At 33.6% G+C, this 14467-nt stretch overlaps 1 protein-coding gene across 1 annotated transcript; it reads right to left on the bottom strand.

Annotated features, from left to right (window-relative positions):
* Positions 1-1890: 1890 nt before the first annotated feature.
* LOC143666754 (olfactory receptor 6J1-like) lies at positions 1891-2496 on the bottom strand. Its single transcript, XM_077140314.1, has one exon. It carries the CDS (start codon positions 2494-2496, stop codon positions 1891-1893), a length of 606 nt encoding a protein of 201 aa, XP_076996429.1.
* Positions 2497-14467: the final 11971 nt, after the last annotated feature.

Raw genomic sequence — 14467 nt, 5'->3', positions numbered from 1 at the left:
TTGAAAAACATGCTTCAAGTGGGTTTGTGTTTTATTTTCTGCCTACTAGCACTCTACTCCTCAAATTAATTTCCTCTTAAATTTGTATAACTTATTTAACAAGGCATTACACTCCTGGCCACATCTTTGGTTCTGAGAGTGTCATATAATGTGATCCATCTCCACACCTGAATTGTTTCAGATGTGAACTGAGGTCTCTCTCCTTCCACTGAGAGATGTAAGATACAACCGTGTGCTGCACATGAGAAGAATCAATATATTCTGAGTGTAAGTGAGAACTCCTTCAGAGATATCTCAGAGGAAAAAGAAACCAATGTATTCTATTTTAACACAATTGGATACTCTTCTAGAACTAGGACTAAAGCTTTGAATAAGAAATTCAAGTTCCCTATTCTCAAAGGAATAAATGCAAATAGAATATTTTAAAAATAAATGGAAGGGTTATCTCCTAGGAAGCAAAGTGGACTGCTTAGTGATTATTCCTGAGGACTCTAGAAAGGTAATTTTATCAAAGATGTATTTGTGGAGGAAAGTCTTGTTTCCCACTTGGAAATGAATGCATGCTTCATATAATAGTTGATGTTTGAACCAAAGTATAAGGAAAATGCAAATATTAATGACAAAGGCTTAGTAATACAAAAACACAAAACTAAACTGAAGTGAATAATAAGGAAAAATTAACTGTCTAATTTCTGTTCCAAGGTAAAAGTTTAAACCTCTACAAAAATAAATCTTACATTCCTTTCCAAAGTTGACTTCCTACATATATAGTATGTCCTTGGTGTGAGGTGAGGTGCCTTGGAATCTTTCCACTCTATACCCCACAGAGCTGAATGCATTACATATAATCAGTTCAGTAATATTCTCAGCCAAATAGTATATACACACTAACTGTAGGTCTTTGTAAAATCTGCACTCTTACTTATGACATTTCTACCCTCAACAACTTTCTATCACTACCTCTAAGTTGCAATGATTTCTCATTTTTTATTAGAGAAGTTGTAGTTTTACAGAATTGCCATATAGAAATTATTCAGTTCCCACATAATCCTTGCTTATACATGAAAATTTCCTGATTATTAACAGTTTGTATTAATGTTGTACATTTGATACAGTTAATGAAACAATATTAAAATTATACTATTACTCTAGTCCATTGTTAAAATTCAGGGTCACCATTTGTGCTGCAGTTCTAATTTGTTTTCTTTAACTCTCATAACATACACAACTTAAATTTCCCATTTGTATCACTTGTTAATATATAATCCTTTGATATTCATTTTAATGGCAACTTTGTACTTCCATCACCACAACTGATTACAAAACTTTTCCATCACCCCAAACAGAAACTTTGTACTTTTTATAAGTTAACCCTAGTTCTCTACTCCTACTCCTACTACAGCCCCTGACATCCTGAATTCTATTTTCTGACTCTATTAGCTTGCATGTTCTAATTATTTTTCTATAAGTGGGATCATAAATATTTGTTTTTCTGGGAGTAGATTGTATCACTAAACATGATATCTTCAAGTTAAAACGGGGTGGTAGCATGTATCAGAATATTATCCCTTTTTATGACTGAACCATATTCTATTGCATGCATATAACACATTTTATTTATCCATTTGTCTCTTCATGTACACTTGGATTGTTTCCAGTTTAGCAAATTCAAATAATGCTGCTGTAAATATCAGTGTGCAATTAAAATTTGTAATTTTAATTGATGTAAAACATCTTTAACATCCAGCTGCTCGTAAACCCAATATAACACAATTTTTGTTACCATCGTGACTTGTAATATGTGCCATTTATAAATACGATTTGATTTGCTGGAATTATTCTTAGTAAGTCTGAGCATCCACAGGGTTGCAATAGTTCACAATGACTCTCTCATTTACACCTCAGACTTTTGAGAAAATTCTTCCCCTTGGCCCAGGTGTCTTTTAGGGCATCTTTCATGGACTCATTCCGTAGGCTGAAGATAAAGGGATTCAGGAGAGGTGTGACGACACTGGAGAGGATAAAGAGGATTTTGTTGAGGTGGAGGCTCCTTTTCTGTGAGGGACGAACATACACAAAGATGGAAATCCCAAAACCCATGCAGACCACAGTGAAATGAGAGGCACAGGTTGCAAAGGCTTTACGTTGTCCTTGGCCTGAGGGTATTTTTAGAATGGTGGAGATGATGTAAGCATAGGACACCATTGTGAGTGAGAGGGAGCTGATCAACAGGACAACAGAGCTGAGAAAATCCATCAGTTCAATAACACGGATGTCAGCACAAGCCAAGTGGAGGAGGGGCGCACTGTCACAGAAAAAATGATCAATCTCATTGGGGCCACAATACGGCAGTCCTATCTTAAGTATGGTGGATGGGAGAATGAGAAGAAAGCCACCAAACCAGGAGAATATAACAAGGTAGACACAGAGGGAGCTGGTCATAATCGTAGGGTACTGAAGGGGACTGCAGATGGCCACATAGCGATCATAGGACATGACAGCAAAAAGGATGAACTCAGTGCATCCAGAAAGAAAGTAAAAATAAGACTGTGCAGAACACCCTCCAAATGAGATGGTCTTCCTCTCTGATAGGAAGCCTGCCAGCATTTTGGGAACGGCACAGGTGGTGGTTAATATTTCACTGAAAGAGAGATTGCTGAGAAAGAAATACATGGGTAAGTGAAGCCTGTAATCCACAAAAATCAGGGTAATGATGAGGGCATTTCCAAGAACTGTCACCATATAGACCAATAAAAATATCATGAACAGGAGACCCCCAAGTGCTCTTGTTGTGGGTATCCCCACAAGAATAAACTCAGTCACCAAAGTCCAGTTCTCCATTTCCTTGCTTTCATCACTTTTTACTGTAAAAAGAGTTACAGAAGATAACTAAGTAATATGAATCACTCATTAAAACACAGAATTCAAGACAAACTGGAAGTCATTTGATGGTGATTTAAATTGTGGTTGGGTGCAATACTGCTATACAAAAATTAAAATATGGACATATGAATCAACTTCTCTAACACCATCCTTCTGTTTTATATAACCTAGAGCCCGAGGGTATAAGTGTTTAAAAATAATATCAAATCTACATATTGAATCAGTAAAAATTTTATAAAATAAATGCTTTGGCAAATGTGCCATTAAAATATTTATCTTCTATTTGTACATACCATAACAATTTATTACCTAAGTTTCAAAGATTACCTTGAACCTACACTAAGAATTTTAGAGAAAATGACAGCTGAGTATATGTCTCCAGGTCTACGTCTTTGATATGCTGCTGCATTTTCAATTTTCACAATTAATGGTGGATGCACATGATTTCCAATTAAATGAAGGGGGTTTTCCATATGAGATTTTAGTAATTAAATTTCCAGGAAGTGTGGATAAATCAAAATGAATTAGATTATCCTTCAGATACTTAAGATATTTTTATCTATGGGTATTAAAATGTTCCTTTATTCAAACTTCTTTTCCACTTTTGATTTGCATTGAAAGTCAATGAGAATTAATCTATTCTTAAATGCCTTGTATAACATGAAAAAAATGATATGTAAATAAAGACATAAATTTACAAGTGATTGCCAATTTTTGAATAATTTTAATAATCATTTCTTAATGGGAGTATGAGAAGGCTAAACTAAGGTTTGTGGCTCAACTAATCACAGGTACAAAAGATCAGAGACAATGATTTTCTCTATGAAAATTAATGCCAACAATGCCTCACCTAGCATAAATTTGCAATGATTTGCTTGAGTGTACAGATAATCTCCAAGTTTGAAAAATAATATATAAAAGAAATAAGTAGAAAGTTATAAACTATGGGGAGATTATATAATTCCAACAGGAACAGGAATTAAAGACATCAAACAAGATTTTCTAGACTAAGAAAAATGAAGTAAACACAATGAAAATGAAAATATTAATTTATTAAAAAATCAAATGGACTGCTTTGAAGGTAATAGTTGATAATTAATCAAAGTATGGCAATAAGATATATAAATAAACATGATTTGATTATTCTTCATATTTAACGGTCTGAGACAGGAACAAATAACCCTATGTGCCCATATAAAATTTGTTAGAAATGCTCACAGAGTATAATAGGTAAAAAATGTTAAATGTAACTATTATGACACACAGATCAGAAAAGAAGAAAAAAGAGTAGAAATTGATGTGGTAATATTAAGAGCAGAAAAGCTTTTTGAATGTAGAAAACTCAAAATGACTAAAAAAGGCAGATGTTGAGTTTTAGAAAATATTATAACTTTATGGAATCTTGAAATGTCATGAAATTACATGACATGAGAGATCACATCATATTTATGAAAGTAAATTAGGAAATGCATGCACAAATTTAAAAAGATGGTAATAGGAAAATTTGTTGAAATACTTTTTATATTTTACAGATTCAGAAAGCATAGAAGTAAAATATGTATTAATATTTTTGGTCAACTATTTGGAAATAAATTATGTTAAATACACACAATGGTATGAATGAAATGGACTGGTTATAACCTTTAATAGAAACCAATGTTACAAAATTATTTAGAAAAAGTTTGTGATTCCAACCAAGCTTCGAGATTGGCTTTCTTTTTAGAAGTGGCAAAAATATTTTAAGCATAATCTTAAAAAGTCTCATTTAAGAAGTCTATTTTAAAAATAGCAACAAATACTAATTTGCTCTTATAGATATTATTATTATATTTAGATAGAAACTAAACTATTTAAGTTGAATATCCCAAATTTCATATGAACATTATAAGCACCACAAACACATTTAATCATTTTTAATTCTTTCATGGGAAAACTGTAAGAGAAACTAATCAGCTGATATAAAAGGTGATTTAAAAGGGGCATACTCTATCTGAAATCAATAAATTTCCTTTAAGAACTCTGCATCTGGATTCATAAAATGGAGTAAGGCAAGGAAATATTAACTGGACATAACACAGAGATATGTTCAACATTTTATAGTAAATAGGCAAGAAAAGATGATGACCTGGATAACCAAATTCCATGCTACATACATCCATATGAGATAGAGAGAGACAGAGGGAGGGAGAGAGCACCCTTAGATAATATGAGAAATACCTAATTATAGAATTTGTATCAATCATTCAGAGTAGGTGCCTGATATTAAATCTGGAATTTAATTGTTAGGAGAGGATTAAAGAAAGTAATGGAGAATGTTGACTTTTGCAGAAATGAAGCAATTCTTTTATCACAAACAAAAATGCATGCAAATACACAATAACTTTCTCATTGAAATTAATAATTCCTGATTTATGTAAAGCAAACTTTTGAAAATGATCTCATGTAATTTCTGTAGACTCTTACCTTAAAATAAGTCTGAAAGCATCCCCTGTGGGTGCATACGCTATCCTTAATAGTCTTGTATTAAGAAACACTTTTAGTAAGAATCCCATCTTCTTTACAAGCACAGAAAACTTTCCCTCTATCCTGCCATAGTCTTGTCTTACAAAAAATACTGTGCCCTCTGCAACTAAGAAAGTGCAGAAGAAATTCCCACCTTTGTACTACTTTTGCTGCTAGAAACAGCCTTTCAGAGCCAATAGAATGGCATTTCCCTAAGAACTATTTAATCCAGACTGCTTGTTATGATGGGAAAATTGCTATGGGGCAATTGTAAAGCACAAGCTATGCCAGGATGAAAGACTTTCAGACTAACAAGCCATCAAAATGGCTTAGCTCATATTCCCACAGGGAGCTGATTGAGTGGGATGATCCAACTTTCCACTTACCCTGAAAGGGTTTGTTAACTTTTTTAATGAATATATTCCTCAGAGACTTCAATGAATGCAGAAAACTTTAGTTACCTGGGTGACATAGTAAGATCAAAATCATAATGAGGTTCAAATAACATGATTAATCATTTTTCAGTGTGGTCTTACCTAAAAATAAAAAGACAATTTAAAAACAGTATAAAAAATTGATTTTTTTGCCAAATATGTTAGCTGCCCTATAATACAAGAAAGAATTATCTCTGCTTTTTAAAAGTTCTTTGCAGTGGGTGAGTCTGGTAAAAATTTAAAAATGCTTCCTCTATAATGTATTTTATCAATTTGGAGGACTTCCTGTCCATCCACTACCCAAGTGACAGTTTTGAGGCTTATATGATGCTAGCAGGCATGGCTGATCATGGTTTGTTCTGAACAAAGAGCACTAGGTAGGCATATTATCTAATTAATATAGAGAATATAGATAATTAGATATTATCTTGACCCTTCAAAAAATGTGCGAGGGTTCAGAGGGGTAGTAGGTTTTCTTTATAAATTCATCTGTCCAGAACTGGCAACATTTTATTATCTATTCTTACAGAGATGGTACATTTCCTCAGTTTCTTTAAGGTCCACAATGTATTTGCTGTAGCCCCTACCTGAGTGTGTAGGATCTAACCCAATTTTATTTATCTCTTAACTTTTATTTCCAATTATATTCAACTATACATTGCATTCTTCATCAGGCAGGAACTACATGTAATTTCATCTCCCTCTAGTAAACTTTGACTTTTATTACCATTAGGAGAAATTCACTTTTCATGGCCTCATATTAATTTTCACTCTTTTTGTATTCTCTCTAACTGTATGTTCAGTTACCTTTCATTCTCTCTGTATTCTGCTAGAAATTTATGCACATCCATTTTTTAACATTCTGCACATAGTCTATATTTCATTTATTTTATAATTCTCAGGTACTTAACAGTGAAATTACTCAGGATAAAGATCTCATTCACTTAAGGTATTTTAGCACTCAGCATTTTAGCGCAAAGTAGATGATTGGAATACTTTATGATATACCAATGAACAAATTAATAGGATAATTAAATTTTGGTATTGTTGGTCAATATTAAAGTGTACTGAAATCTGTAAGGTTTTTTGGTGTGTATACATGTGTGTGTGTGTGTGGAGAAAATTATAAATGATACTTCTACACAATGGATTGGAAACTACTACAGATAAATAACATAGAACTTGAGAACTGTTAAGAAAATGAACACTATGTAGGAAAGTGAATTCAATGATAATCTCTCATAAAACTAATATTAAAAACAGGTGTTGTTTACTTGGTACAAAATTTGTATTTTCTTGCACATTATCTAATTCAACCTATAGGATCAGTTTATTTATTTGTCAGTTGATTTAAACAATATATTGACATGGAACCCAGAGTAGGTAATGAGAACTTGTAATTCTCTAAAGCATAATGTATTACCCCAAAATATCCCAGAGTATCTTCAGCAGAATATAAAAAAAGTATTTGCAAAGTCTCCTTGAGGGACTGGAGAAACATGAAAATATTAAAGTTCCCCACCTGATGTTCTCACAGGTATTAGTGATTCCCAATTTAACAAGTCAAACCCATGATCTTAGGCCTACTATTATGATACTTATTCCTGCAAAAGAGAAACTAAGCCTACTTATAATTTTGCCTAAGAGTCATGCCAGAAAACCTATTTTTCTGCTCAGATGTGGCTTCTCTCCTAAGCCAGCAAGACAGGTGAATTCCTTACCCTTTCCACTATGTGTGACATAATTCCCAGGGGTGTAAGTCTCCCTGACAACATGGAATATAACTCCCAGGAATGAGCCAGGCATCATTATCATGGGGCTTATTATGTCTTCTTGACCATAAAAGAAAACAAAATGGAACAAAATAAAGTTTCTTTGGCTAAAATATTTCAAATAAAGTCAAAAGGTCATTCTGGAGGTAATTCTTATGTGTTACATAGATGTTCCTTTTTAGTTTCTAGAGTATTGGAATAGCTAGAATTCTGAACACCTGAAACTTTTGAACTGTAAGCCAGTAGATTTGATTATTGATGATGATTGTATAACTATATAGCTTTTATAATGTGACTATATTGTTGTGAAAACCTTGTGACTGTCACTCCCTTTATTCAATGTAGGGGCAGATGAGTAATAAAGACAAAATAAATTACTATATTGGGGATAAGCAGTATGGATATATTGGGTATTCTTTTCTATTTTTATTTTGTTGTATTTTTTGGTTAACGTAAAAACAGTAGTCAACAATTTCATATAGCAGCCATTGAAGTATCAAAAAGGAGCCTTTGATAAAAGACAAGGAGGCACTACCTCAAGAAGTTCAACAACCTCAACTGCTAACAATGCAAAACATTGACCAAATTACTCGACCAAGACTGTCAATAGCCAAGCCCTTTTATACAGAATGAATTTTTTAATAAAATTTTTATTTTACATTTATAAAAACCAACTTTATTTGTATATACATTTTATGCAACAAAATGCACACATTTCAAATGAACAGTAATACCCAGGTAAACACCACCCATTCAAGACATAGAAATTTCCATATTTCTAGGATATTTCCTTGTATTGCTTATAGTTCATCTCTTCTCTCATCTTCCTCTTTACCAAGGATAACCACTGTTCTGATTCTCCACTTCCACCCCCACTTAGATTAGCTTTACCTAATCTAGAATTTCATGTTAATAGAACTATACAAAATACACAAATTTAAATCCGGCCTTATTCAGCATAACAGTTTGAAAATTTATGCATTTCAGTTCACAAATCAGAAGTTTGTACCTCTTTATTACTGAGCGGAATTCCACTGAATGTGTGTCCTGCAAGTTGCTTGACCATTCTCCACTTGATGGGTATTTGCGTCACTTCCAGTTTTGGACTATTATGAATAAAACTTTTATGAGCATAAAAGAAAAGCAGATACTGAGACCTGAAATTTGGTTCTCAGTGAGACATTTTTGAGAAGGGGCATCACATCAGGTTAGGAGCAGCAAAATACTTATGAAAGAGTTTTTATTTGTATACCTTCATTTGAGGCATAAGGGAACAATAGCTGCTTTCTCTATCACAATCTTCTCATGAAAGTTAAATTCCTTTTTAGAAGTCATATTCAGAAATTACAGATCATGTATGAAAATTTCCCCAGAATATGCTTTAACTTCCACTGGAACATATTTGCCTTCCTAACTTCTTTCCATGTCTTCTTCTTGAAGGCATCACTTAAAAAAATCCTCTTGAAAGGGAGTTCCTTGATTTCTACATTGCACAGCCACCCATTCCATCTCCATGGCTACAAGATCAGAATTGCACAACTAGACCATTTAGGCACTTGGGAAAGGTTGGAACACAGTATTTGATTTTTCAGGTGATACTTTTATTTGCCAAAATAAATGTTATCCATCTATGCATAGTAACCATACCTCATACACCCTAGTGGCACTCACAACACCCATCAGAGATCCCCATTCTTTCTGGGATGATTTCTGGATTTATTGATGTAAGTTACACAATTTCTACACTGAAAGTAATGAAGGTGCTCAAATAGACAATTTAAAAATCAAAGAAATCTATGAAATATAACTGTGAAGATTTACTCTACCTTGAGGACATGAATACTTTTATACTTACAGTAACTTTATAGAATATTTATATGTAAACATTTATTTAGTAATATCTTTATGTACAATTTTATACTCTGCTTTTCCCATTGACCTTACTCATAAATAAATATTCTGTGTGCCAGATTTAAATTTTAAATCTGTCCATTCATCTATTTGTCACCTATGATGGCACAGAGATGAGTGCTACCCTTTAAGACTTTTCCATACTTTTACTATGCACACACACAATAAATAATGTAAGTTCTCAAAGAGGCTTAGGTAAAGAACTATGGGGATTCAGACATATGATAGAATAAAACTAAATCTCTAGAATAATGTTCAGGTGAAAGCACATCATGGAGAGATTGGCAATGTAGGAGGCCAATAAAATTCACAGATTTTAACTTTTAAAGGTAGTGGGAGTTGGAAAATCTGGAGAGGGAAAAATTGAACATCTTTAAGGCAGAAGTTTTTAAAACTGTCTCATGAACGATGGTTAGCTTGCAATGCAATTTGCCTGGATTATAGGGCAAAGAAAACAAGATGAAACTAGATATTCATTTCCATTAAGAAATGAAGGTTCCCTTTTGAACAAAAAGTTACATAAAGAATCAAGAATCATAAAAATTATATGTGTATCATTATCCTTTTTAAGGAGATAGACATAAATGTAGAAGAGTATACGCTTCAGTTTTCCAAGCTCAGAGAGCCTTGGATTCTGCCTGTTGGTTCTGTAAACTATTAATTATTTCAATTTTCATCAATAATAAAATTCTCCTTTGACAATTAATTATAGGGTGAATCTACAATAAGCTCATAATAAACATGATCGATTACTAAATTCTTAAGCTTCTTAAGAAACAGAAAACATTCACCTTATAGTTCTTAAGAGGGTTTCATACTAGGCTTTCTAGGCATGAAATTATAATGGGTCCATAGAAAATAATGTTTCCTTACAGTAATCAGGATACTGAATTTTCAAAGTATTTATTTCTATTTACTTAAACCAATGTGATATATATTAATACATGAACTGCACCATCTGTTGAGATGGCTTAATTATATCATCATCTTTTATCATCATTTGGGCTGAATTCATCATTATTCAGTAACTGAGAAACCATCTCTTCAAGAAGAAGCTATGGTGTGCAAGTGTGTACATATGCATGTGCACATCTGTTTGATTGTGTGTGGGTGTGGGTGTATTATTTGAAGGACTATTCAAAGGTATCCCTGTGTGGTGATTTGAAGTTGCACATACCCATAAAAACATGTTCTTAAAATTAATCCATTCCTGTGGGTATAACCCATTGCAAGTAGGGTCTTTTGATGAGATTACTTCAGTTAAGTTGTGGACAACTTCAAAAAGTGTGGGTCTTCATCTATTACTGGAGTCTTATAAGTGGAGATAAATTTAGTCAGACAGAGAGAGGAAACTACCAAAAACAGAAGCTGGAATCAATGGAAACTGGAGAGGCCAGAGAGAACGTCATGGCATTTCCATGTGTTGCAGATTCCAGGATCTAGAATTCTTTCAAAGTAGCCCAGTTTTTGGAAGAGAACAGCAACTTGATGATGCCTTGATTTGGATTTTTTCCCTAACCACTTAACTGTGAGCTAATAAATCCCCACAATTCAAGCATGACCCTTGTATATATTTGCTTTAGCAGGCAAGGAAACTAAAACACATGATTAGTCTTGTATAAAGATACTCTGAATAACCCCTAATGCCTCACAAGAACCAACTTAAGTTTCTCCAATCAAACTTCACAATATTGGTATTTGCTCTCAGAAGTTAACATTCTCATTAAAGTTATATTAAATTAATGAGTATCAAGATGCTTTCCTGGCAAAGGAAGGGGTGAACCATAGTGCAATTAATCTTATTTCAGGGACTATGAAATAAGAATATTTTCAGTTGTCTTATGTTACAAGGAGTCAGAGTCTCCACTATGAAGTGATAATACCAATATTCCAGAAAATATGAGGTGATGTGAACATTTGAAGCAAAACAAACTCACCCTCAACCACATGAAAATAGAAGTATTTTAAAAGTCTTAGTTTTAAAAATTATTTATGATAATTTTGCAAATGGTGCAGATAAAGTATTTAAAATATGCCATATTTGTTTAGGGAAATGAAAACAAACACATTCAAGATTCAAAATCCTGATTATTAGAATGAGACATTAATTTATCCTTACTGTTTTCAAGGCAGGGCACATTTCCCAATGAACACAGAGACCAATACTATGACATTGGGATTTTGAGAAAAGAAAGAGCTTGATATAAGGTCAACCAACATGGAGAAACTTGACAAGGCTCAAATCTATCTCCCCAAACTGAGTGCTAAGGGAGATTTTATGGGATTGGAAGGTGAGAGATGCAGCCGGAAGTGGAGAGGTTTGGGTTGGCATTATCCAAATGGCTAATTATAGAGTTTTCCATAAGTAGTAGAGTGGATTTTCAGCTGTATATTCCTTATTGAAGTGGTTTTCACATATTTTCTGCTCCTGTTGTCTTTTTGTCTTTGTAATTTTGGTTTTGATGGAGTTGTTCACTGTTCCTGGTATCTCAGAGGTTTCTAAAGGACAAGTGTCAGTGTTTTCTGTGCATGCCTAGGTCATATGAACTGCAGTTAACTAAGATCATAAGGAAAGGGTACATAAAGTGAGAACACACCCCCAAACAGATTTTGGCCTGATCACAATTTCGTAAATAGATTTTCTTGATATGTTATGAGTTTTATGGAAAGTGTTTTCTAATGTAATGGAATTTTCTAACATTCTGATCATTGAATATGTCTGGATGAAATTCTTTTCATATAAATATTTAGAGATTGAATAGAATTCTTAGAGATTGGACAGTGTTCACACTGTCCATGATATATCCTGATGCTGATCTGTGTGATATTAGAAAGCAGTATAGTGTTATGGGTGATAGTTTTAGTTATTCTTAAAAAATGTTACATGTCACAGAAACAAACAAATTTCCCAATATGTTACATTGTTTTACACAGAAGGTTCTCTAAAAGTGCATGCAATCAGCTGCAGGTCAGATTTCCAAGCAAGGAAAGAGAAATCTGTTCTATCTATTAATTAACATAACCACACTAAAAACATAAAGATGAGACAAAAAAGAAAAATTTTCTACTATGGTCCATGGTTGGAAATGTCAATAAAAGTTCATTGTCAGTTGTTTTTGTTTCTGGAAAATATTTCATTTAAAAATGGATGCAGAAAGGGAATTAGGGCCTAGATTGTAAGTTCTCACAGCAGTCATATTTTTTCCTGGGTTTTGATTGCTACTCCTGAATTTTGATGTGCTTTTTCTTTTATATGTTACCTAGTAGCTTCTTCAAAATGTGGGTGCCTGTGTAATACCTGAAACTCAGAGTTGGAACTCCAGAATATTTGATTCAAAATTAGAATACAAAATATTTCTTTTGCAATCTCATATTTGGCAATGGAAAGTGAAACTTGCTGATGGCCAGAAATATTCCTTTCTCTGGTTTCTCTGTGTTTTTTCAGAAAATACCTTCTATTTTTCAGAAGTCCATTTACAAAAGTAGAAAATTAAGTAATCTTAAAACAGCACACCCTTGTAAGTGTCATTAAAATAATTCCTCATAAAATGCTGCCTTCTGACAATGGCTCATTTTGTGCTACAGCCCCAGAAGTCATCTCTTCAAGCCACTGGACACTTTGTTTATAGGTGGTGCATGTCCAAATGGGATGAGAGGTGTCCCCTACTCCAGCTCTCAAATTAGAACTTAATAATCATAAAAATGTTGTAACCAAGGCCTATAAAGATCAAATTATTTGCCCAAGGGCAGAGAAATTGTCACTGGTAAAGCCAGAAGTGGAACACAGATTTTCATCTTGTTTTATTCTCTTTCTCACCCTCTCCTTCCCTCCCTCCTTCCTCTCTTTCTCTCTTCTTTTCTCCATTTTTTCTTGTTTCACCATCATGCTTATTTCACCATTTCTTTATCTCCCTCCTCATCATTCCTTTCTTCCTCCCTCTCCTAGTGGAGGAGGTTTAACACATGATGATAGGAAGATGGAAAGATTCTGAGTGGTGTTGGAAAGAAAAAGAGGTCTGAAGAATGGCCACAGCAATAAATTATGTTTTTTTAATTGTTGTGGAAAAAGGAGGAACACACAAGGAAAAAGCCACATTTCCCTGATAATTTTTTATTGAAGTAGTGTTTTTGGACCTCCAGCAAACCCTAAAATACAAGACCATACTCACCTTTGTTCTCACTTTTGCTGCAGAAGGAAGAAGTTGAAAAGAAGCTGTTATAGGTCTGTGAAGGTCTGAGAGAATTTGCTTCTCTAAAACCTTTACTTCCTCATCCTCCAAAGGTTTGGGACAATAATAACATAGCTTGTTTGGTCTGGAGAGATTGGGTAACAATAACTTCCCCAAATAAATTCACCAAATGTAGTGTCCTCCCCCAGAGTTCATGGTAACATTTTACACGGTGGTTGAGCTGTAATTAAAAGATATTGCAAAGATGTACAACACCATTAACTATCAGAGAAATGAAAATCCAAGCCATCATGAAAAATTTTTTTGCATGGGCAGGGATGGGGAATTGAACCCAGGTCTCTGGCATCCATGATGAAATAATATTTCACATCTACATGACTAGGACAATCAAAAAGATAGAAAATGGCAAGTGTTGATAATAATATGGAAAAATTTGAATCCTCATACTCTTCTGGTGGAATGTTAAATTGTGCAGCCATTTCAAGATGTATACCTAAAGAGAAGCAAAAACATATGTCTACAAAAAAGCAAGTACATATATGTTCACAGAACAACTGTTCACAATAGGCAAAACATGGAAGCAACTTGAATTTTCATCATTAAATAACCTGATGAACAAAATTTGGTACATACAGACAATGGAATATTATTCAGTCATAAAAAAGAATGAATATCTGATGCCTGCTATAGCATGGCTGAACCATGAAAACATGCTGCATTAAATAAACCAGACAAACAGGGACAAATATTGTATGATTTCACTGATATGAAATAT

Source organism: Tamandua tetradactyla, chromosome 23 (genome assembly GCF_023851605.1).
Source record: "Tamandua tetradactyla isolate mTamTet1 chromosome 23, mTamTet1.pri, whole genome shotgun sequence".
NCBI classification, from domain to species: Eukaryota; Metazoa; Chordata; class Mammalia; order Pilosa; family Myrmecophagidae; genus Tamandua; species Tamandua tetradactyla.
The sequence above is the reverse complement of the archived record's forward strand: the minus strand, read 5'-3'. Positions and strand labels throughout refer to the sequence as shown.